Source organism: Leucopleurus acutus, assembly GCF_964270905.1.
Source record: "Leucopleurus acutus genome assembly, chromosome: X".
Classification (NCBI taxonomy): Eukaryota; Metazoa; Chordata; class Mammalia; order Artiodactyla; family Delphinidae; genus Leucopleurus; species Leucopleurus acutus.
This window is the reverse complement of record NC_139148.1, coordinates 14054410-14079673: the sequence shown is the minus strand read 5'-3', so window position 1 is coordinate 14079673 and position 25264 is coordinate 14054410. Positions and strand designations below refer to the sequence as shown.

The window sequence follows — 25264 nt, the reverse complement described above, 5'->3', positions numbered from 1 at the left end:
ACTGCGATGAACGTGGCAGATGAGGAGCTCACCTTCCAGATGGAATGGAGGAGACAGACTATAAATAGGAAATCAAGGGGAAAAAAGATAACTTGCAAATGCTGAAGGAGAGACACATAGAAGTTGATGTGAGACAGAACAGCTGGGATGAAGTTGGGGGCTTACAGATGGTCATAGAATCTTCTCTAACGAGACTGGTTTTCAGACTTAAAGCCTGACCAGGAACCAGCTGTGAGAAGGACATTCCAAGCCGAGGAAACGGCCAGTGCAAAGGCCCTGAGGCAGGAAAGAGTGTGGTAGTTCTAAGAAGAGAAGTATTCTGATGGAGGAGGAAGGTGATAGGAGCAGAGGTTGGAAAGGGGTAAAGTGGGGCCAGTCTGATAGGGCTTTGTAAGACTCGGCTTTTCGTTTAAAGTCCAGCGAGAAGCCAGTGGGCTGAGTAAAGCACTCTGATTTATGTTTGAAAAGAAGGAAGGAATGGCCAACCGTGTGGAACGCTATAGAGATGAGTGACATGAGGGCTGACTCAGTGGATCTGGCCACGTGGTCAACATGACGTAATAAGAGCAATTGCAGCGGAGAAGTAGACAGCAGGTGCGCCCTCTGTCTTTTGGTTTTAGAACATACAGTCTCACCAAGGAATAGGCATTTGCATTGCAAGGGATCAATAATTTGATAACAGTCCTTAACACTGCTTTGGTCAGCTTTCACGGAGTTAATCTGGCTTCAACTCTCTCAACTAACAGCAATGGTCACAGTGATGTTGGTGGTGGTGATGTCATCCTTGGTGTCCATGACATCACCAAGTGCCTGCCGTCAACCTCTTTGGTGTTTCCAGTTGCGGGACAGTGCAAGCCCAGCCACAAACAGCCTCTGGGCCTCTGGGCGATCCGTGACCCAAGTTCATTGCAGAATGGCTGCCCGAGGCTGGGGGCTGCCTGTGACATGGGAGCACTACGCAGGCCCCTCCTAGGTGGGCCACGCAGGGCTCAGAGTGGTGGCCTGAGCCTCCAGTGCCATGTTCTGACGGCTGTCCTCTGTACGGCCTTTCACTTCTAAAGTCCACCCACCTCTGTAACCTTGCCTGAACTTTTAAGCCCAAGAATTGTAGGAAATCCCTCAGGATAAATCCTTAAAGAGGCATTTGACAAAGCATATATAAACTTACACTTGCTGAAAAGTGACTGTAGAAAAAAGTATGTTTAGCCCAAGCTTAAATATGACCGTGCTTTTTCTGCGGTCTCCCGCAGCATTTTGGAACCCTGACATTTTTCCTGACTGATCGTTCCCTTTGATTTTTTTTTTTCCTCCACTGCTTTGATTTTGTAACACAAGAATAATATTTTTTCTGGACTAAACTTCTTATAAGTGGTCTTACCCGGGGAATGTTTTTAAATTTAAAGATGATTCTATTTTTTTCTTAAGTACCAAGAAGTACATACACATACAAACACATTTAATGGCTTCAGATGGGATGGTTTGACTTTTTAAAGGCATATTTGCAGGAGTTCTTCTTGATTCCAGCTCCTAATTCACAGTTTCATTATTTTAATGCTGTCGCACACACGGTGTAGAAGATTCCTCATCACCTGCCCGGTACAGGTTCCGTCCTGAGGGGCAGACCTTGGTTCTGGACAAACGGATTCACCCTCATGTATAGTGCCTTCAAGACGAACTCAAAGGCGAACCCATCCTGTCTTCGGAGGGGGAAGGTTTTTGACTTCCTCAAGGCAAATACCCATCTTCAGTGTGTTAGACAAGGCTTCAGAAAGCCAACACCTTTGTCTTTACCGCCTGGCAGGACTGGGTCCCGTCAGTAACCACTTGGGGGCACATTTTGTAGTTAACCCGTCCTGGGGTTGGGGAGGGGCTGACAGGGGGCCGCTCTGCTCTGCTCTGCTCACAGTCTAACATTGGGCCCTGCCTTCCTGTGATTTTTTGTTTTTAATAGCCTAGGTGACTAGCTGCTGGGTTTCTGTAATCTCTCTCCTATCTGGGAGAACCCCTCTTGTGCTTACTCCTCTGAGCTCTGGGGGTCTAGGCTGAGTTCTTATCTGAAAGTCTGTGCAAACCTCAATCCCTCATGAAAGAAAAAAAAACATTGGCCTTGCCTGAGGGTGCCCTTTTCCCACCTTCCCACGGAAGTGGAATTTCAAGAGCATGGGCACCCTGGACTCTCCACTCTTCCTGTTCTGTTGCCCACGGATCTCTCTTTAATCAGAACTGCAGGCCCTTGGGAGATAATCCAGCCAGGGCCTTCATTGCCTTGGGGTGATGCCAAGAAGTAGATTTTCTGGGTCAGTGGGTATGAATGCTTTTAAATTGCCCTCCAGAAAGGTTTTAACCAAGTTTTCTTCCATATCAGCAGACATTTGCTATGGTGCAGTATTCACTCATTCATTCATTCACCCATCCATGTGTCTGTTCACTCAGGGATTCCGCACCTAGACGGTGTCCCAGGCACTGTGGACTCATACACAGATACTAATCGGCTCCTGCCCTGGATGGGCTGGTGGGTTTTCTCTGTCTCTGTGATGAGAATTGAGACTGTGTGTCTGGGCCTCCTGAGGACTGACCAGGAAAAGCGCTCGTTCATGTTGGGGCGTGGGTGGGCAGCCCTGAAGGTGGGGTCCTCGCCCCTGACTGCACATTCTCATCACCTAAGGGACTCTAACAGATCCTGACACCCGGGCCGACCGTGGAAGATACTGATTTCATTGGTCTGGGATGTGGCCTGGGTATCCGGATCTTTCAAAGCTCCCCAGCCGAGCCTCGTGTGCAGCCCGAGTTGATTCCTCCTCCACACTCTTCATCCCGGAGAGTCTGGCCTAATGAAAGCCCTCCGTCAGGTCCCTACTGCCTCTGCTCTTGACCTTGCACTTGTCACTTCAGACTTAACGGCAGTTACCGTTCCCTTGCACGCCTTGCCCACCGTGGCCAGCGCCATGCCAGGCTTAAAACTGCCGAGAAGCAAAATCGCCGCCTTTTCATCTCATTTATTGCTTACTTATAGTTTAACACGAAATTCTCACCTCATTTATTTAGTGTTCCACAGTGAGGGTCCTTTGGCTCCCTGTCCTTATTATAATAATAGCTCGCCCCTATTGAGCGCTCACTGTGTGCCAGGGAACTGTTCTAAGTGTTTTGCATGGTAACCCGCTCGCTCCCTTTCACAACCCTGCAACACAGGTACTGCTCTGACCCCCATTGTACAGATGAGTACACTGAGGCGTAGAGAGGCTCAGGAACTTGCTGCTGTACCCGCAGCCGGTCTGTGGCTGAGCTGGGCATCCCAACCCATTTCATTAAGTGAGGCTCTTCTCTACCAGTCGGAAGGGATTGTCTTGGATTTCTTATGCTTCAGCATTGTATTTTCTTTCTCCAGTTGGAGCTTCGGGGTGTGAGTGAGGGTACACCTGTGAGGTCTACTAGCGTCCCGATTCTTCCACAGTGGCAAAGAGTGGCTTAGCACAGAGAGCTTAGCAAGGGAATCATTCAACAGCTTCTCAGCCAAAAGTCTGAGTCACTTTAGTTGCGTCCACCCTGGAGACACAGCTTAAGTAACTAAAAGCAGACGGTCCTTACCTGCGCCAAAAGATGTCAGGCCCTTCTGCCATTAGCGCCCTCACATCTGTGTACTTTCAGGATTGTCCTCACAAGAAAAATGAGAGGCAGAGAAAAGCCTGGGCATGATTCCGAAACAGCCTGAATTTGTCTCTTTGAAAATACGTAGAGCTTCTCATCTGCTTATTCTCCCGGGAGAAGTCAGAGGCTCTCGGAAGTCAGTAATTGTGATCTCTTGAGTCATAATTTCTGCAGTTGTATTGGAGCTCAGTGTGGGGACACAGGATGGAAACAGCACGTGGGTCTGTTGCCACAGATGAGTCGCAGAGTGGAGGGGCTGAAATCTCCTCCTAGAAGGGAGGGATTAGCCGGTCAACGAGGAAAACAGATTTGAGAAATCCATTTACCCTGAAGGTTTAATAGGGAATGCAGGTCAGACTGACTCCAGTGTCTTTAGTCACGGCGCTCCGTCCCGGTTTTATCTTGTACCCGGCTCCGACTTTCAAAAGAAAAGGGTAGGTGAGCCTTTAAACCCTCTGACCTTAATATTACCATCCATATTTTAGGAGTAAGGATTTTTATGTGTTGAACTGAAGGGTTGGCATTAAAACACATGTAAAAGTATTAATCGACTACTTGTATATTTCTCACTTATTTGTAGATTATTAAGAAAAATTCTTTGTCCTGCTTATGCGGTCATAGCACCCACCTCAAATTTCAAAGAACATCGCCAGCGTATCCTTGATGTTTCCCTTGAGAATATCACCCATGACAAGAAAATACCTTGGAAATATTCACATGGATTTTGACATGGCCCTAAGGCCATTAAAAACTGTCAGAATCCTAATAATCTTTTTTGCAATAAAGAACTTCTGGTTGGAAGAACACCATTTCAATGTGCTACTTGTCAGCTCATTACCTGAAAGCCGCTTGGAGGCATTTGAGGGCCCAGAGGAACAGTGCGTTGCCAGGAACATCTCGCCAGGAACCATCGCCTTGAACAGAGGGCACTTTGAATTCGAGCCGTAATCTTGTCCCCGGATGTGTGGCCTGGGGCAAGTCACCTTTTCTCTGCCTTTGTTTCCTCATCTGCAAAATGGCTTATACTAGGTAGTCTTTGTGATCTAGTCCCTTGCCTTTCTTTTCTGTCACTCGGGAACTTTTGCTCACTCCTCTCCTCTATCTCCCTATCTCTGTCTCTCTCTGTCTCTCTGTGTGTCTCTCTCTCCTCTCTCTCCCCCACCCCATTCCCCTGTGTCACTAACCCTGATTTACTTTCTTCTCAGCACTTAGCCCCATCAGAAAGTATAGTAAGACACTCTGATGCTGGTGCAGGGGTAAACAAAGGAACTGAGAGAATAAAAAGTCCAGAAACAGACCCACATGTTGTTGAGTGGACCATGCCTTCATGAGTGTTTATTTTGTTATTTTAAATGTCATAATATTGAAAATAAAACAAATGAAAAAAAAAGGGAAGCCGTGCATGGAACAGTGTTATGAACCAAAGACGATGACTGCACAAATTCTGTGCACCTGCGGTCCAGAGATTTAAAAATGAATGCTAATTCGTCTGGAGGAGGTCTCTACTCCAGTCGAGAGTTTGGCAGAGATGACCAGGAAAGACCTTTGGAGCCCAGACACAATTCTACATTGAGCAATTACTGGGCACCAGGCAATTTCTACCTCACCAGCAGTAGGCGTTATTTTCCCCATTTCACAGGCGGGGAAACTGCAGCTCAGAGAGGCTGTCACTTGCCCAAGGCCACACAGTTCTGAAGGGGCAGAGCCAGAGGTCGGCTGGCAGGCCTGATTCACAAGCTCATGCCTGTGCCGGTATGTCAAAAAGCCGCCCTGGGCTATTTGAGGGCTGAACGCCACGGTGGATGGGCGAGACTGCTGTGGTCTCTTACTAGGGAAATAGAAGATGCCTCTCCCCCATGCAAAATAGATCTTTGCCCTTAATGAACTTCCAACTTTACCGCTCCTGCCCAGGATTTTCTGGGTGCCCCACCCCAGAGACCCTTGGAGGGGATCTCGGTAGCAGCACTTTGAAGCTTCTCCCCCAGGGCCCCTCAGCCGCGCAGCAGTTGTTGTGCAAAGACCAACACGTTTTGGCTTTTGCTTGCCTTAATACTCCCTCCCTTTCCCAAACACAAAAATATTGGCATTTCCTGGAAAGTGGTTTTGGCTCAAAGCCTGATAGCTATCCCACACTCTTGGGCCAGCTTCCTTCGGGGCCTCTGTTCTTTTATTTCATTGAGCATTTGTTTGGAGGCCGAGGCTGCCTCCTTCGATTGTACCTGGGATAAAGGGCCCCTGGCAGGTGCCCTGGGGGTAACCTACTCTCCCTTACTAGCAGAATCCTCTGCTCCATCTTACCTCCCTCCACTATGCTCAGAATTGGTCAAAACTCACCATGTGCGCACACAGAACCATTTTGGGTGGTTTTTTCTTTTTTGCAGTTTGATAGTATTTTCAGTGTCTAGTTTCTTAAGTCAAGGGACAATTAACATAAAATCAGATGATTCTTAAGTGGTCAGATACATCAGTGTTGACTATTGTGTGCATCTGTGTAACCACCGCCTGAAAAAGGCTATAAAAATTTCCATCACCCCAGAAAAGTCCTCCCCCCTCCCCCCTCCCCAGAGCAACCACTTTCTGATTCCTATCACGATACATCTTTTGGCTTGCTTTTGAATCGTGTCAATGAAATCTTATAGCGTGTACACTTTTGTATCTGGCTTCTTTTGCTCAACACAGTGTTTTCGAAACACCGATGTCATTGCTCGTGGCAGGAGTTCTCTGCTTTTTATTGCCAAGTAGAGGTCCACCGTGTGGGTGTTGCCCATTGTGTTTATCCATTCACCTGTTGACAGACATCTGGGTTGTTTCCAGTTTGTGGCTCTTATGGCCAGACTGCTATGAACATCTGTACACAAGTCTTTTGTGAATATATGTTTTCATTTCTCTTGGGAGGAGACCTCAGAGTGGAATTGCTCAGCCTGAGGATGGGCAGTTGTTTAACCTCATTAGAAACTGCCGGACAGTTCTCCACAGTGGCTGTGCCGTTTTACCAGCAGTGTAGGAGCGTTCCAGTTGCTCCATGTCCTTACCAACTTTTGGTGTTACGGTCTTTCTCATTTCAGTCATTCTAATGGATGTGATATGATCCTTTAGGTTTTTCTTTTAAAGGACATTTTTAAGAATTTTCAAGCATGTCAGTCAGTGCCAGCTCAGACACCGAAAAGGTCCTGTGGAGGGGAAGCGAAGTGTTACATTTTTATGGTGCAGAGGTTTCTGCTTATCGTCCCTGTCGGTGAAGCGGAGTCTTTCCAGCCCTGAGGGCTGTCTACAGACTGCCGCAGGGCAAGCTCAAGGCCAGAGCCCCGGGGTGGGGGTGGGTGGCGGGGGTGGGTGGGAAGGCAGGACAAAGCAAGAGGCAGACCGGGAGTCAGAGTGGAGGAGGGAGGGGCTCCGCGAGGGGAGCTCAGAATGCCACCATGACAGCCGCAGGGGGACAGATCGTGCCCCACGCGCGCACTCACACAGACGCTGAGAATCTAAGCCTTAAGTAGCCAGCAGGCACAGGCCAGTTCACAATCCTGCTGTCTCTCCAGCTTCTGTGATCACACATGGTATGAAAGCTCCACGCAACGGGGATATGACATTTCCAATTTCTTACCTTGTAGTTGGCCTGGGCAACTGGAAATCCTCCAAAACCGGTTGCCCGGCATGGGACCACTTAGGTGGCGAGCGTCGGAACCATCCCTGTGGGTGCTGGTTACAGCCTTCCTGACTTCTCCAACCCTACGAGGGCGGGGAGCGCCTCTCAAATTTTAGTTAATCTGTGTATCTTGACTATCACTAATGTTACCCATTTCTAACAGTCATCACGCTAATTAGCAAGCCACCCATTTTACCGCCAAAAGAACATTTCTAATATCCCCTGCGCTCTGCTAGCCAAGCTTCGAGTATTGCTAGAGACGAAGGGATAGCTAGAACTCCTCCGGTGGCAGCCCAGGGTTGGGCCTCCCTGGTCTGAACTTGAGCTGACACCTCCCCACAACCCGGGGGGAGTGTGTTGATGACAACGCTGGCTGAGTGACTGCGTTAGGGCTTCACTTCAGTTAAGTCACGGGCAGGAAATGTCCCAGTGTAGGTGAGGGTGCCCGTACTGTGTAGAAAGTTTGCTCCAGTGTGGCAATGTCCCAGAGGCTTTAGACGGATGCGTACTTTGGAGAGAAACCCAGAAAGAGGGCAGTAATGTCAAACATCACACGAGAGCTTGCGCGTAGTGAAACAGCAGTGTTTGGTGGAGGGGAGGGTACTTTCGAAAGGGCAGCCTCTGCCTGGACAATCAATGACGTAGGGCACCAAGGGCAAGCTGGCCGAGCCCCTTGAAGCGTGGATGGTGGACCCGCCCGAAAGGAGGATCCACAGGGACCTTTCCTATAAAGAATCCCATGTGGCTGGGGAAAGGGCAGAAGTCCCAGGCCTCCCTGCTCTTCAAACCAGCAAAGCATCAAAGGGTACAAAGAGAGAAGGGTGTTATGGTCCTAGCAGCTTCCTCTGGCCAAATGCCGGGCCCGCCAGCTTCCTGGGTCTGTGTGTCTGCGTTGAGCCAGGGCCCCGCTGCTTCTCCCTCCCACACCCCTACCCACTCGCACGGGTGGGCCCCTGGGGGTCTCCAGGCGGAAGGATGCTAAAAGTCTGGCCTTCTGTGCTCTCTGATGGCAGCTCCACTCCCCCTGGCCTCTCCCGACCCCACCGGCTCTGTGAATGCCAAGGAAATGGACCCTTTCAGTGGAGACTTACGCAGGAACCAAGCAAAGAATGGTCCCGAACCCACGTTCATAAATCGATTGAAGTCAGGAAGAACAGCCCCGGGAGTCAGTGCTTTCAGTGCAGGAAAGTTTGCACGTGGAGGCTCCGAACTGGGCTCTGAGCACTTGGGCGGCTCCTGCCGTTCTGGTTTGCAGCCAGTGGGGCTCGAGTTGCTCGGAGGCTGCAAGTCTGCCTGCCCCCAGCACCCGCTGTGTACAGAGCCGTCCCGGGAAGCGCAGTGTCGGGTAAGGTGACGCTAGCTGCTGTGCTGAACACGTCGAATGTGTATTGCGGCTCAAGTGCAGCAGAAGTTTGTTCCTTCCTCACATAAAGCCCAAAGTGGGTGTTCCCAATGGCCGGTCGCCCTCCACCGAGCCGTGAGTCGGGTGTGCAGATTCCATCTTGTGGCTCCACTGTCTCCATCAGGTGGCTTCCAGGAGGTCCCTGTGCATCAAGCTGAGGGGAGGAGAAAGAGGTTGGAGCATCGTGTATGGAAGGTTTGTAGGAGCCAGTCCTGGAAGTGCCGTACATCACTTCCACCCACATTCTGTTTGCTAGAACTCAGGTGCGTGGCCACACCAAACGACCAAGGAGGCTGGGAAGCGTAGTCCAGGCAGATGAAGAGAGGGGTATGGCGAACAGCTGGCCAGTTGGCCGCAGATGACATCCTTTTCTGGGAAGGGTGGGAGTGAACCCTTACCTGGGATTTGTTGAGGTTTGGGAAGAGAGAGCTGTCCTTCAGGGGCCAGGGGTAGCTGGTGCAGGGGCAGTGGTGGAGCGGGGAGCTCAGGTTGAGGCCTGCTGCAGGGGCAGAAGCAGGCCCGGGAGTTCTAAGCTCTGGTCAGAGGCAAGAAGACACTCCCCCTTCGCCACCCTCAGCAGCCCCCCCACATGGGGCCCTCTCCTCCCCTCTCCCATCCCCCAGACCTACCTTCCCTGCAATGTGTCCTTCACATTCTTGGAAAGCTCTGTCCCTTCCTCCCATCGGAACAACCATTCCCTGGGGCTTCACAGCTCAGTTTGTGGGGGAAAAAGAAAAGGGAACAAACCAATTCAAACCAAGGTGGTACTGATGTGCTGGGGCTGCCGAGAAAGCGGACGAGAAAATGAATGTGAAATGCCTAGCAGGGCACCTGGCACATAATAAGCGAATGCTTAGTAAATAGCTTATTATTCTCATCTTGTGAGTGTGAGTGTGTGTGTGGGGGGGGGGGGTGGGAGAGCTAGCCAAGTCCCGCAAATTAATCTACTCACTCTTTTCCTCCCTATCTAATGGTCTCATGACTGAATCATGACCTTCTGTTCAGCAGGGCCTGTGGAAACATCAAAATTGTGTTGGTTGAGTCAGCAATCCTTTGGCGCATGGGTTCATTTCCGAAGGGCAACTTTTAACCCCCTTTGGAGGAGCCAGACCCGCCTCTCATGTTCACAGCACCCTGTCTCTCCCTCAGGCCCTCCCCAGGCCCGGGCCCCAGGCTCCACACCTTTCCTCTGGTGCCTTTCCTCCTGCTTCTGGACCGCCTGCCCCGCTCATTCCACCATCTCCTCTACTGAAATCCTGCCCCGTGGCAAGACCCGGTTCACATTGTCACTTCTGGGAGTAAAGGTTGAGTGACTGGAACTCAGGGGTGGAGCAGGTGAGGACAAAGGAGAATTAGCATAGATCCTGGTTTGGGGACCACCTTGAGTGTTAGAGGGACGACAGGCGGACTCATTCGAATCTGCTTGCCCACCGTGGGGTGTATGCATGTGTGTATGTGTGAACACACGTTCCAGAACTCTTCCCTGGAAGAAAATAGGAAATAACAGCTATAATCTTCATCGTCGACTAGCCAGATGTTACACTGCAGCTTCTCCTCCCCATACAGCACCCTTGCATTGTTTATGCTATATTAGCTGCAACCACGATACTTGCTTTAAGATAAATATAGTGCATTTCTAGAATTTCCAAAGACTCACCAACCCAAAGATTCTGCAGTGTCTTGTTCTGTTCTTGAGAGAGCTTGTCTCCGGGCAGAGGGGTGCTTCTGACAAAACAGAATTCCAGAAAGAAGGCTCCCTGTTGAAAAGACGAGCACTCTCCGCCCTCTTCCTGCATTGTCTGTGTACTTCTCGGGTCGAGGTTGCTATATTATTATTTTGAGGCGGTGTGCAGCTGATGAAGTGAAGTGATATTTGTTTATTTATTGTTTTTTGGGCCCCGAGTTGGAACACAAGATCACTAGAAGAGAAACTCCCTCTATGACTCATCCCAGGAACATCTTGCATTCCAGCCAGCACAAATATGATTAAAAGAACCTTCTTGAGGGCCCAAATTATATTCTAGCGAAGGAGCACATTAGCCAAGCTGAGCATCTCTGGAACATTTTGCTTTTGGAAAGGGAGCTGTCTCTGGCCTCGTCATGTGCCTGACTCTTTATGAGATCTCAAGGCACACTTCTAGCAGATCCCTCTGTGGCTTGGAGATTGTTACCATAACAGAGTGTCTTCTTCACAGGGGTCATAGAAAGCGCCAGCAGTTGGGGAAACACCTGGTCGTGGTGGCCTGAGTTGGTGACATTTGAGTCGTCACATAATAAGCACTAGAACTTTCCAGGGCATGGCTGGTGTAGCAGACATGGTTGACATCCTGTCCCCATGCCCTCTCAGAGTGACCCCTGTACTCCAAAGGCTGCTCACTGAAATACCTGTGGTTTTCCCTCAGGCTTTTTTCCCTTAGTCTCAGGAGTGCCCTAGGCCCGCGTGCTGGGCTGGCTGGAGTGCCAAGGAATTAACACACCGCCAGGAGCAGCCCTTGACGTCTGGTGGTTGGGGCTTGGTGAATAAGTGCCCCACCGCCCAGGCAGGTGTCCTCCACTGTCTCCCAGTGTTACCTGTGCAGCTGAGCCCCAGTTGCCCGCGGTGGTAACTAACTTGATAAGTTGGCTTCTTTCCTTTCCCAGTCTCACTGCTTCACTTCTCTGCTGGTGTTTTCTAGATCTTCTGCCAAAGAAACTTCTTGCAGTCAAGCCAGTCTGTGGAGGAGCCCAAACTAAGCTAAGGAGCCAGTTGGGATCATCAAAACCCAACAGCTTCCCCCCCCCCCCCCCGCCGCCGCTTACCGTGTCTGCCACAGTTGGTGGTCGTTAGGCTTCCACCGTGGCTGTGACATTGCAGTAGCATGTGTGCATGGGGGTGCAGTCCTTTGAGACCCCTGACCTCTGCAGAGAAACCTGGTGAGACAGAGACCAGAGCTGGAGGAGGTAGCCAGTTCAGTAACAGGGCCCTGTGAAGACAGTTCCAGATATTGCTAAAACCTCTGGACCTGGGAGCCACATACTCATGTGGTTCCTGGTATGTGAACAGCAAGTGTTTGTTGATTGAGTCTAGGAAGGAATGAAGAATTGACTCGCATTCACTTCCTCTGTAAGCTCTGAAGGCTTAAAGGTTGAGGCCATGTCCCATCCCCTTTTTGCATGTCAAGTGCCTTTTAATGGAGCAAACTTGGTCGTAGCTGTAGGCTCCCGTCTCTGTGGAGGGATTTCAAGATAAGTAAGATTCCTCCCTTTGGTTGGTATCTGAAATCGCTCAGTTAGGATTTCATTTCTTCGTCCATAACATTATCACTGACTGAATTCAGTTTATTATACCAATAAAGGAAACATAATTCTTGAACCTATTAGTCATAGACCTCATTGAGAATGAGTTTATCAGCTCCATTCTGGAACACCCAATTCTGATAGAGGAAACCCAATTCTGACTGCCCAAGGAGGGGCTGAGAGGTAAGCAAAGACAAAGGTCAGGCACCAAAAGAAGACTAACCTATGTCGTTTTCTACGACTGCCAAGTCAAGTCGTAAGTGAATGTGCTTGGTGGTTTTAAAAGCATGGGAGAAGCTTTCCCCGAATTCGGATCACCTTTCTCGCGTACCTCTAGTGCTGGTGAACAATTTCCTATTTTCCCTCCTTCTGCTGGGAAGCTCCGCTCCCGCCTCTCCCTCCACCACCCTGCACAGCAACCGAGTGGTTGTAGCTCAACAGCGATCCCTTTTGGGCAGCTGAATAAAGGTCATTCAGCGCTTTTCTCACCGCTTTCCTCAGTTTCTGGGTTTTCTCTCTTCCAGCTGAGCAACCTTCTTTCCTTCAACTCTTGCCCAGTTATCTCAGAAAATTCTTCTGCTTTCTCTCTCCCTCTTGTCCTTACCCATTCCTCTCCTCTTCCACCCCTCCCTTGTTTTTGAGAAAATGCCCCTAATCTTGCAGCTAGGCAGGAGAGGAGAGAGCTATTTAGGCCCTTCTGTCACGGAGAAAGAAAACTGTAGGATCTGAAGTGAAATGACGCATCACAGCCAATCAGCTGTAACTTTGGAACTTTACAAATGCTCATGAGTCCATATTCCAGATACAAAAGGCTCTGGCCACCTCTTCTTTCTCCCCCAGCCTCCCAGCCTGAATGAGAAGTAGATTTTTGTATTTATTGAATTGTTTTCCCATTGTCTTTCATTTCCTGTAGGGCAACAGTGTTGTTTTCTATTTTCACCGCAAATGTTCAGTATTTCAGCTATGCTGGGGGTTAAGCGAGTTTTTGTGGAAACCTCACCATCAGATGTAATATTAATTCTATGGTAAATGCCTTCCCAGTTCCTAGCAGCGGATTTTAAAACGAACCTCTGAACAAACAGGGTTTTAACTCAGAAACTGAATGTACAAACCCATTGGGAGCGTTTGTAATGCTACTTGAGACGCGGAGAGGAAATATAGGCAGTGGATCTGATAATGATGACAGTGATGCTAGTGACAAGGTGACAGTAATGATGGTGCTGATGTGATGGCTATGACAGTGAGACTGATGATGATGAAGCTGAAGACAGTGACAGTGGTGATGACGATGGTGACAGTAGTGGTGACGATGATGTTAGCCATGTTATTTTCAACATTATCACCAACTTTTTTTTTTTTTTTGGCTGCCTTGGGTCTTCGTTGCTGCGCGCAGGCTTTCTCTAGCTGCGGTGCGCGGGCTTCTCATTGCGGTGGCTTCTCTTGTTGCGGAGCACGGGCTCTAGATGTGCGGCCTCAGTAGTTGTGGCTCGTGGGCTCTAGAGCACAGGCTCGGTAGTTGTGGCGCACAGGCTCAGTTGCTCCGCGGCATGTGGCATCTTCCCGGCCCAGGGCTCGAACCCGTGTCCCCTGCATCGGCAGGTGGATTCTTAACCACTGCGCCACCAGGGAAGCCCTAGCCATGTTTTATTGGGAACTTTCTAAGTGCCAGGCCCTGTGCCAGCTACTTGACACTGATTATTTCCTTTCATCCTTACAACAGTCCAGCTCTTCCCCCCACCCCAGGTCTTTTTTAACCTCCATTTTGCACAGAGGGAAACTGAGGATTAGAACTAACTTGCCCAAGGTCACACAGGTAGCAAAGTTAGGCAGAGCTGAAATTTGAACCTAGGCCTGTCTGAGTTCGAAGCTTGTACTTCTGACCCCTCTCGGGAGTGGGGGGCAGGGGCCAGTGCCCAGGTGAGGCTGGCACAGTTTTCACGCCGAGAGTTGGTGAGCGGCTCATGTGCGTTAGGATAAAGGGAAAATCGGAACTCCAGTCCTCTGCACCTCGCAGATCTGCACCCCTTCCTTCCAGTGACCCCTCGGAGGGTCTATTTCTGGCACACTAGTCTCTGGAAAATGTCCTGCTAATGACACGGGATTATAAACAGTCCTTTTTCCCAGAACAAAAATTTAACCTTTGTATCTCAATCTAATTAGAAGTATTTTCTCTTCCAGGAGCAGGTTTTTTTCCCTCTTTGTTCCTTATTTAAGAGGTTTCTTTATTGCCAGAAAAATCTCCAAACACCATAGCTTTTTAAGATGATAGACTCTGGCCAGAGATCTTGAACATGACCTGTGCTCCTGCCCGAGATGGCCACTCCGGCACCGGCACCTGAGGGTGTTCGGGTGCTGTGTGTCCAGCTTAAGGCTCTGGGACCTTGGCCGAGTGCAGGGGTGGACACTCCTGGGCTCTCACAGCCCACATCCAGGTGGGTGTCCCCTGCCACCAGCAGCAGTTCTTTATGATTTTCTCTGGTGATTCTGATCTGTGTCTCTCCCCTTCCCCTGGGCTCACCAAGACTTGAGGAGGGTGCTTCTTTTCTCTTAGTTTCAGGGTCAACCCTCCCTGAACAGTAAGCATTTCTCCTCTACCTTAGAGGGGTCCCCGCGCTTACATCTCTTCCCATTGCTGTCTAGGGACTGGCATCCTTTTAGAGACTTACTCCTTTACCTCTGCAAGAACTGTGCACCTTGAGGGAGCCCTGTTAGAAGCAGATCGCCCTGGGAGAGTATCAGTTGGTGAATCCTTGGGGAATTGAGCTGAGAGAGAAGGCAATGAGCCTGTGGAGAAAACAGCATCAGGGTGGAGGGCTAGGAGATGCACGCCTGGCACGCAGTGAAGGCACTCAGGTAGTTTTTGAAAGAATACATACATGAGTGGACGTGAACCTAGTTCTCTATTCCGGCCCCGCACCCAGGCCTGCAGCCCGAGGGCCGCCATAGGTCCTCTGTGGGCAGGCTGGAGGTACTTGGGAGTCTAAAATGAGATTGGAAATGCAAAGACATCTGACAGTCTCTTCCTGGGTGAGAAAGGAACCAGGGCCACTGCGTGGCACCCTCCACAGCCAGACCCCCCAGATCCCTCCTGTGCTCTGGTGGAATCCTACCACGTCGTAGGGATGTTTGGCACATCGTGGGTTCCCGACAGCGCTGTGATGTCTTCACCCCACAGACCCTGCCCTGCTCTGGAAGAGGAGTCCCAAGAGAGACGAACCATGCTCTGACTGGAGCCGAAGGGTCTTCTTACCTTCTGCCCTCCTTTTGGCCTTCTCTTCTCCCCTGGCCTGGTTTAAAGATGAACCAGAACTCCCAAAAGAGCCTGCCTCCTTTCTCTAACCTTTCCCTCTTCACCATTCCTGGTCCCTCCCTCCAAGCTGCTCCCCTCACCCACGCTGTGGGCTTTGGAGTTGGGAGGATAGGGAATGGCGTCTTCTCGGGGGTCATGGGCGTAGCCCAGAAAGACCCGCCCCCATTCTGCCCTTCCCCCACCCCCTTGTGCCCTTTCCCTCTTCCATCCAAGTGTCTTGAATTCCCACACGTCCCCATCCCTCAGGACCCGCAGCAATTCCTAGAGGGCCGGGTTTGACTCCTTCCCGCAGACACCACTCACTCGTGGGAGGCCTGAGTTAACTTTCCACCCCACCATGAGAGGGGGGCAGTACCCCACGTTACAGAAGAGGAAACTGAGTCCCAGGGACACAAAATGACTTTACCCCAGTCACAAAGAGCTCGTGTGTGTGTGTGTGTGTGTGTGTGTGTGTGTGTCTTGAATCTCATCTTTTACTTCTATTTCAATTTCTTATCCATTAGATACCATGCACTCGAGGGTGTATTTCATCTTTTTTTATCAAGCTCCTCACCCATCAAACTCTATTTGACAGTCTGATGGTTGAATCAGACCATCCCACATACTGTGGTGTTGGACTCTGGGTAAGGGATACAGACGTAGCAGGGGACGGACCCCTTTGACTCAAGTGAAATTTGAACCCAAGGCAATGGCTGAGGGACTGCTTTTGAAGGAGCACAGGTCTGAGTCTTGCACGCTACAACCTCTGAGCCTCACTCAACCAGTGAACCTCAGCTTCCTGCTCTGCAGAATGTGAGGGGTGGCCTGGGCCAGTGACCCCAAGACTCGTTCAGGCAGGGGGGGGACCCTTGGAAGTCTCGCTGGGCCTTGGAAGCTCTGTCTCTCCTGCCGAGTTCCACCTTTTTCATGCTTGCCCTCCTATCGGAAACAAAAGAAAGAATTGAACACCCCCTCAGCACATACACATGGTTAAATTATATATGTCTTCCTGTATTTATTTATTACATTTGCCATAAAATAGAAAAATGGGAATAAAAAGGATGGGATGGTAAAATGGACATAAATAAGTTTTATGACGACTCTACCCTGCTCCCCGGAAGGCCTGGGAGTGCCCTGGTGTCAGTGGCCAGTCTACTGTGCTCGGGCTCGCGGCTTCCTCCTGCCCGACTGTCTCACAGCTCCCATCTTTCACCAATATCACATCACATCACAGCTAAGATTTGCACTCAGTCCTCTCTGGCAGAACTCCCCACGGCCGCTGCCCGCCTTCACGAAGGTGAGACTCGTCACGAGCTGCATGGCCACCACCGTTTTAATAAATGAAGCAACGTGTTGGGGACTCGTTCCCAAAGCTAGCTTGGGTTGTCCTAGTCCTTTCGGAGGGCCGTGGAGATCTCTGAGTTTAAAAGGCAATCGGCTGGAAGCCAGGTGACTATTTCGTGTACTGGCCGCCGTATGGTAGCCAATTTGGGAATCCATTCATGTGATAATTATGTTCACAGCTTCAGTAGAAACGCCCTGTGCTGATGTCTGAAGCTCAGAAAATTTAATCACTGGGGCAAGTAATTGACAATCATTACGCCCTATGGGGAGAGCAAAACCATTTTTTACCCAGTTGGAATTACTTCTTAGATATTTAGTGCATATCAGGTCCTGAATGGTGAGACCATATCTACGTTGTATTAAAGGATGCGAGTCATGCTTTGCTCATTTCACTCATAGTAAGTGGCTGGTGACTTTTATACACCATTAGGTTGATCATTGAGGCTGTAGGTTTAAGTGCTGGATCGAAAGCAAGAAGCAGATTTAGAATAAGGTGTAGTTGGGAGGGGGAGGATACTTACAGAGGTCTCTGGGAAGTCAGCCTTGCAAGAAGGAGTGACACCTCACTTTTTCCCGGGGGCGGGGGCACGTGGGAAGACTCTGTGACAGCCAGGGTGGAAGTTGAGGGAATTCCGGACTTGATGGCTTTAGTCTTTTCTGTGAAGTAAGAAGCAAGATCAGCCAGTAAGAAGAAGGTTGGCTGACCAGGTGCCTTGTTCTCTGGCCTTTGGATTAAGGCCATTCTGACCGCACAGTAGAGTCACCTGGGCTATTTTTCACAACCCCAATGCCCCGGCTGTACCCCAGACCAATGAAGTCAGAGTCTTGGTGGTGGGACCCAGGCATCAGTATTTTTTAAAGCTTCCGGGTGATTCTAACGTGTAGCCAAGTTGAGAACCGGAGCTAAGCCAGCACCTGTCAGATGTGAACGTGCACGCAGATCATCCCGGGAGCTTGTGGAGATGCAGGTGCTGATTCGGGTGGTCTGGGGTGGGGCTCGAGACTCTGCATTTTTAGCAGGCTCTCAGGTAGTGCTGCTGCTCCACGGACATGGACGACCCAATTCTGACCTGAAAAAATGATGGCTGCCCACAGGCTCCATAAAGACCAAAGCTGTTGATATTTTACAGTTGGAAAACACGTAGTATCGGGATATATTTTTAGAAAATGAATGTCTTTTTTAAAATAAATTTATTTATTTTTATTTATTTATTTTTGGCTGCGTTGGGTCTTCGTTGCTGCGCGTGGGCTTTCTCCAGTTGCGGCGAGCGGGGGCTGCTCTTTGTTGCGGTGCGCGGGCTTCTCATTGCGGTGGCTTCTCTCGTTGCGGAGCTCGGGCTCTAGGCACACGGGCTTCGGTAGTTATGGCTCGTGGGCTCAGGAGTTGTGGCTCGCGGGCTCTAGAGCGCAGGCTCAGTAGTTGTGGAGCACGGTCTCTAGGCACGAGGGCTCAGTAGTTAGGGCTCACGGGCTCAGTAGTTGTGGCTCACGGGCTCAGTAGTTATGGCTCACAGGCTCAGTAGTTGTGGCGCACGGGCTTAGTTGCCCCGTGGCATGTGGGGTCTTCCCAGACCAGGGCTCGAACGCGTGTCTGCTGCGTTGGCAGGCGGATTCTTAACCACTGCGCCACCAGGGAAGTCCTGAAAATGAATGTCTTAAAGGAAGAAATTTATCTTGATAAAATATCTAGGTGAGGCTGACTTCAGGGGAAGAGGAGGGCAGGTCACATCTGCAGGCTGTTCAGGCTGAAGGGGGTGTCCCCAGGATCGGGACCAGGGGACTCCAGAATGGCCCGCCCTAGATCATCCAGGTCCTGGAGGTGGAATGTGCCCAGATCACTAAGACTGCTTCCCGTGACGCTGAGCTCACTTCCACGTGACCTCACTCCAGTGGCCCCAGGGTCCTCACAGGGCTCCCAGGCAGCCAGTGGCCCCTGGCTTGCGTTACCACGAGGTGACCCTGCCCACCAGACCTAGGAACCCAGTCCTCAAGCATTTCCTCAGGGGCGCTTCGTGCTGCAGACCAGGGGCCTTGCGGTCGTCTTGATAGTTGTTTCTGTGGTGAAAATGCTCTCAATTCACGGTACAAAATCAGGCCCCTCTCTAGAAGGTGATATAGGGCTCCTGGCATGCCCACAGGGCTTTTGTCCAAATTCCCAGCTCAGGAATCAAGCTCTGCGTGAGGCGGTCTCGGGGATCCTGTCCTGGGTTAGAGTGGGGTTCACAGTCACATTCTGAACTTCCTTCAGTTGGAGTCGGTGCAGGCTCCTCAGGGGGTCCCCATGGGATCATTTAGGATGTAGCTGAGGGTATTAGGTTGAGTGTGTGAGTGTGTGTGTGTGTGTGTGTGTGTGTGTGTGTGTGTGTGTGTGTGTGTAGGGAGAGAGAGAGAGGGAGAGAGAGATTAGGTGTTAAATGCCCACAACAGGGAAATAGATGGACTCTACGACCTAGAGAGTAGTCTAAATTATCTGAGTGGTCAACTGTTTTCACTTTTGAAATTAAGCTATAAATGAATCCTTGTCAAAAAAATGTCAACCTGTACGGAAGCCTGTAAGGTAAATTGAGTCCTTTGTGCGATGCTCTGGAGGCAGGAGGCCTGAGAGGCAGGCTTGGCTTGCAGGGCGCCCAGTGGGGTGCAGATGTGGGGCGGGTCACTGACCTACCGCCTGGGAGTTGGGCCCCAGGTTGGCTTCTTCACGAATGTAACTCCTTATCAGGAAAATGGCACACGTGTCGCTTTGCTTTGGTTTTCTTTGTCTGTGTGTGTCAGAGAAACACGGGACCCTAGGATGAATCCATTCACAGGTCACCGTGTCAGACTCTTCACTGTCCACAAAGTGCTTTCGCATCTACTATCTCGTCATTGGAGTCTCCCCCTGGCTGGTGAAGGTGGGTGACTGCCATGTTCCCCTCCGTGGCACCCGTGGGCCTGACCCTCTGCTCTCTCCACACCAAGAGCAGGGTGACCTCTGTGATAACTGGCCTCTGGCGAGTTTTATTTAGCCTTTCTGGGTCACGGTTTCCTCATCTGTAAAAAAGATCGGGAAGAGGACAGAGATGTAAGCTTTAATGTCCCTGCCAGTCTTGATATGCCATGATTCTATAAATGTGACAAGACGCTGGTTATGAGAACGCCAGGCTGCGAAAGGCCTAGATACTCATTCATGCCGTCCTTTCTGAAAGGATTCACCAGCTACGGTTATAAAGATGAGCCGGTGAGAAAGTTGTTTCTCATACTGGCAATGCCAGTATGAGGGGGAGGTTCAGGACTTGCCAAGGTAAGTTGGGGTCCTGTGGGAGCTCAGTGGGGTTGGGGGAGATCTCAGAGGATGAGAGTCCAGCGTGTGACAGGTGAGCAGGAGTTGGCTGGGTGAAGGTCAAGGCCCGAGAGGACTCCAAGCTGAGGGGCAGATCCTGGGGACATCGTGCCTCTGGTATCCTTAGATCTTCGTGATAGTTAGACAAGGGGTTCGGGTGGCAATTTTGTGACCCCACAGGTCTCTGAGCCCAATTACTGCCCCAGACAGTCCTTCCTCACCTCCCCAGCTGCTCTGTGCCCTGAGGCTTCTCCGCAGGGTCTCCATCTGGGGGGCACGTAGGTCTCCATCCTGGGGGGCACAGGCCAAGAGAGCGAGGGTCTCCAGCACCCGGGGATCCAGATCGCCCACTTCCCCTCCCTTTACGCCCCGCCCCGTACCCCCGGGGGTAATGGGTGCAAGCAGAATGATGGCCGATCTCATTTAAATCCATTTAATATTTTGAAAAACCCAAACAAAAGGCTCCCAGCCACCTCTGAAGAAACGGCACTCTCTCAGCATGAGCATTACGGGGTTTCTGTGACACGACCTCTCCAGTCGGCATCTGGCTTCTGGCTTGTCCTCAGGGACACAGACTTGCGCTGTGAACCCTCATCTCAGGAGCTGGTTGTTTTCCTCAGGGCATCCCTGGGGCTTCCAGCACTGGCTCCTACCACAGTGACAGCCGCTCCGGCCCCCCAGCTGCTGACCCAGAGTCGGGGGCCGTGCTGTCAGGGTGAATGAGGGGAGGAGGAGCGGGGCAGAAGAGGGGAAGAGCCCCCCGGGAGGCGGGAGGGTGCTTGACGAAGGCAGTGTAGTCCTGGGCCCCGCGTGGTACGCGTCGCGGAGCGGGTGCTCAGTCCGCGGTGGGGAGCGGCGGGCATCGTCTCAGCAGGCCTCTAGGTGAGCGACTGCGGCTGCTCCCCGGGCCTGCTTGGCTCAGTCATCAGGCAGGTGCAAAGCTGTCACGTGGGAGGAGGCAGGGGTGGCAGCCCCGCCCTCGGCCCCCGAGATGCCGCACACCGCCACCTGCATCCTGGCCCGGCCCGTCCCGTCCCCAGAGGCTTGAGGCCCCGGCAAGGGGCTTGATGGCGAGAGTTTAAAGGCACTGAGCGCCCCCTGTGGGCGGCACCCTCACCTCTGGCAGGACGGCCTCGTACTCTGAGCGGGAAGGTTCTGGAGGTTTAGCAGTCCTAGGGCCAGGGCCAGGCCGGGAGACGAGTGAGGCTGCGCGGGGAGAGATGAGAGCCGCCGCCGGAGCCGAAGGTATGTGCCGGGAGCCGGTCGGGGAGGCGCCGAGAAGGTGTAGCCTCACAGCCGGGTAGTCCCAAGGCCGCGGGAAACACGGGCCGACGGGTGGCCGCGGTACCTCCTCTGACCGCTGCTGTCCTTGTCCGCACCAGCCCCGCCCAAGCTTCCCTTCGGCCTTCTGCCACTCCGCCCTGAGCTCTGGCCACTGTGAGGGACAGGGTGGCCCTTCTGGAGGAGGCCTTCGAAGGGCTGTCCGTGAGTGGCCGACAGAGCTCTGTCCTGCCGAGGCTGATGCCCCTCCTGGCTTCACGCTGCCGCCTTCTCATGCTAGCCAGTCTCTGTCCGATCAACGGCGTGCACCCCCGGTAGACTCTAATCCCCATGAAAGCAGGAGCATCTCCAAGATCATGACAGCATCTCCGGCCCCCAGCAAAGCGCTGGGCAGGCAGTAGGCGCTCAGCAAATTGATTGGGTGGGTGGATGAATGAATGCACGGAAGAATGAATGAATGGTGTACTGGAGGCACGGCATTTTCTGGGCTGAATCAGGGAGCACTCCTGTCAGGAAAATCCAGGCCCTTCAGCTGGGGCAAGCCCCCCTCAGGCTCCCTGGGGCCGGGCTTCCTCACAGGCTCTGCAGTGTGCCCTGCCGAGGGCGCCACTCACCATTCCTTCTCCGTAAGGTTCTCTGCACAGCATCCTTCCCCTTGTCCTCCCCTCCTCCTGCTTCGGAGAAACTCCTTGTTCTGTGCACTTGACACGTTGTGATTGTCTGGAAATATCACAAAGTTGTTCATTTCTTAAAGCTGCCTTCCTGTAGTGAGGCCCCGTTTGTTCATTTCTATTCCCATGGTGTGCTGGGCCACCTCTCTTGTTTTGGAGGCTGTGTTGGTAATTTCGGGGTGAGGAGAGAAGGACAAGTTGACCCCAGGACGAAAGTCTAGACCGCTCAGACAGGTGAGGTCAAGAATCGGAGTTGCCCAAGGCCTGCCCAGCAAGACTGAGGATTATTGAATTATTATTGAGCCCAACCAGACTCCAGGGCTGCACAGATCCCCGAGTTAGACATGGTGCCTGCCTTCTCCATGGTAACAAGGCTAAATATGGACGCGTTTCCATGGAGAGCCATATCGCAGCTGCAGCCCTGCTTCCTCCAGGAAGCACCAGCGCTGGGCTTCTTTGGCTTCTCAGGAGGTGGCCAGTGGTGCCGCGGACATCAAGAAAGTATATCTCACCTCTGAGGATGTTTGTTTCCAACAAGGGTTCCGTTTCCCCGGCCCTAGATTCGTCAACATCTGTTCCTCTTGACAGCTAGAAGTTAGGAGAGAGAGGTCACAGGTCAGACAGACGGAATGGGGACAGTGACGCTGGACCCAGTGAGCATTCGTGCAAGTTATCCTGTCTTCACTCCTCGGAGTGGCTTTTCCTATTACTGGAGGAAAGGGGGTGTCACTGGTTGGAGGGAGGCAGCTGTAATGAGCCTCGTATAAATACACTGCTGTTCCTCTCATCAAGCCTCTTTTGGAAGAATTATTGCTGCTACAAAGAGTTTTTTAAATGCTTTCCATAACTGGGATGGCCCCCTTCCAATTTCATACAATATTCTAACGTGACAGGGTTCTATTTTCTTTCTTAAAGGAAAGTAAGTCTTTGCTGCATATTTGAATTTGAACAAGTCCAATCCCCGCATATCTTAACTGTCCGATAGAACAATGTGGAGTGAAACTTTGTGTTTGTCGCAGGCTAAACATATACGCTGAGGGAGTATTCGGCCTCACAATACTCTGTTTAACCGCACTTGGCTATTTAGTCATTACATCATCTGTGTTTGTAGTTTAATCGTCTGTTAAATTGGGGCTGTCCACGCACAGCTGATCGTATGGGTGTGTTCGTATATGTTAGGAAATATCTGTAACATGTATGTATACACAGAGAGATGGGTGTGCTCCCCGGTTAACTAAGATGTGGAAACTTTTAAAAGATGTAGAGAGAGCTCTCAAGGCAATTATAGTCTCAGAAGGAAGATTCATATGGTGTGTTCTGTGTTGCAGGCCGAGTGGCATCAGAGCTGAGTGATGGACGATCTGCAGTCCCAGAACCTCTCCATGGACATGACCGACTCCTCCCCTGCCTTGGCCAATAACAGACTGGAGAACGGCATGGCCCAGCTGATCACCACTGAGGCCTGGAACATCAACTCCACCGACCTGGTAAAGAAGGCCCTGGTGACCGTGCCGGCCCCGTCCATTCTGAACCCCCCGGCTGAGTCCCAGAGCGGCATGGCTCTGAAGGTAGCGGCCACCGTGCTTCAGCCCCTGTGCCTCGGGGAGAGCCCGGTGGTGATGCCCATTCACATGCAGGTGGAGGGCAGCCCCGCGCCGGAGCTCAACCCTAACGGCAACGCCACTTACGTCATGACCACACAGGGCCCCGTGCAGCTGCCGGTGGTGCTGGAGCAGCACGTCTTCCAGCACCTCAACTCCCCTCTGGTCCTGCCACAGGAGGCCCCGTGCTCCTCCAGCGCCATCCACAGCAACCTCTTCCAGGGAGCCGAGGACCCCGAGGCCCAGCCCCAGCTCCTGGACCTCAGGATCCCCAGCCAGCCGCAGGAGCCCACGTTGCCCTTCGAAGCCGTGCTCCAGAATTTGTTTCCTTCGCAGGGCGCTCTCGGCCCTCCACCCTGTCAGCCTCCGCCGGGATACGCCCCCGTGCCCCCCCAGCCCTTTAACTCCCCCTTGTCCCCCCTGGTCCCGCCAGCCACCCTCTTGGTTCCCTACCCTGTGATCGTCCCCTTGCCTGTGCCGGTCCCCATTCCCATCCCCATCCCAGTGCCTCAGAGTTCTGAATCCAAGTTCAGCCCCAGCTTCCGAAAGCCGCCATCTTCCTTCGGCCTACACCCGTTTAAAGGCACCCAGACCCCTCTCCAGAAGGAGGAACTGAAGCCCTTCGACCTCCTCCCGCCGAGGGAGTACTTCCAGCTCGGCCGCCACACCGTCATCAAGATGGGGAGTGAGAACGAGGCCCTGGATCTCTCCATGAAGTCGGTGCCCTGGCTCAAGGCTGGCGAAGTCAGTCCCCCGATGTGCCAGGAAGATGCAGCCCTAGACCTGTCACTGGCAGCCCACCGGAAATCTGAGCCCCCCCCTGAGACATTGTATGACAGCAGCGGGTCAGCGGACAGCCCAGGTCACACTGTGATGGAGAAACTTCCCAGTGGCACGGAAGTGCCCTTTGCCCCCGCCACGCCCCACGAGGCCTCAGCCGCGATGGATAGTCACATGGGCAGCAGCGTCGCCGCCGAGCCGCCCAGCCAGCCCAGCAGTGAGGTCAAGGCTGAAAGTAACATTGAGATTGTGAGCGAGTCCCAGGCGGCCAAGGTGATCGTCTCCGTGGAAGACACTGTGCCTACCATCTTCTGTGGCAAGATCAAAGGCCTCTCGGGGGTGTCCACCAAAAACTTCTCCTTCAAAAGAGAAGACTCCATGCTTCAGGGCTATGACGTCAACAGCCCAGGAGAAGAGTCCATGGGAAACGCGGAGCCCCTTAGGAAACCCGTCAGAAACCGGAGCATAAAGTTAAAGAAAGTGAACTCCCAGGAAATACACATGCTCCCAATCAAAAAACAACGGCTGGCCACCTTTTTTCCAAGGAAGTAAATAACGGCTTTCTAAAATTTTTATGATTATAATATGGGGAAAGGTGCATTGGTTTTATAAAAAGGCATTTAAAACAAATTATCTTTGTTAATTATTTTGGGGAGTAGCTGGGAAGCGGGAAGGCAAATTGGCTCTAAGCAAGTTTCATTTTCTTTTTTAATTTTTGACTTTTCACAAATGAGTAAATAAGAGCAACCTATTTTTCAAGCAGATTGCACATTTTTTTGCAGCTTTAATGGAATATTGGGTGAATCAGAGGGGTAAAAAAGCTATTTTCATTGCCACAAAGTGCTTTGATGATGTAATACCTAATAAAGGGTAGGATGAATATTTCACAATAAATGTTTGTTTGCACTAACTGGTTGCAGTATTCTATCATTTATAAAATCTGCATTCCTGAACTGGCAGGGTTTGGCCAAAACTGTCGCTTGTGAAGCACTGCAAGCTATCCGTGTTTAGAG

At 51.6% G+C, this 25264-nt stretch overlaps 1 protein-coding gene across 1 annotated transcript in view; it reads left to right on the top strand.

Moving 5' to 3' along the window:
* RAI2 (retinoic acid induced 2) overlaps positions 1-25055 on the top strand; it is a 59769-nt gene extending 34714 nt beyond the window's left edge. Inside the window, exon 2 of the mRNA XM_082864699.1 lies at positions 23199-25055. Coding sequence (XP_082720825.1) covers positions 23223-24803 — 1581 coding nt within the window. The 5' untranslated portion in view covers positions 23199-23222 and the 3' untranslated portion in view covers positions 24804-25055. The remainder of the gene's footprint in view (positions 1-23198) is intronic.
* Positions 25056-25264: the final 209 nt, after the last annotated feature.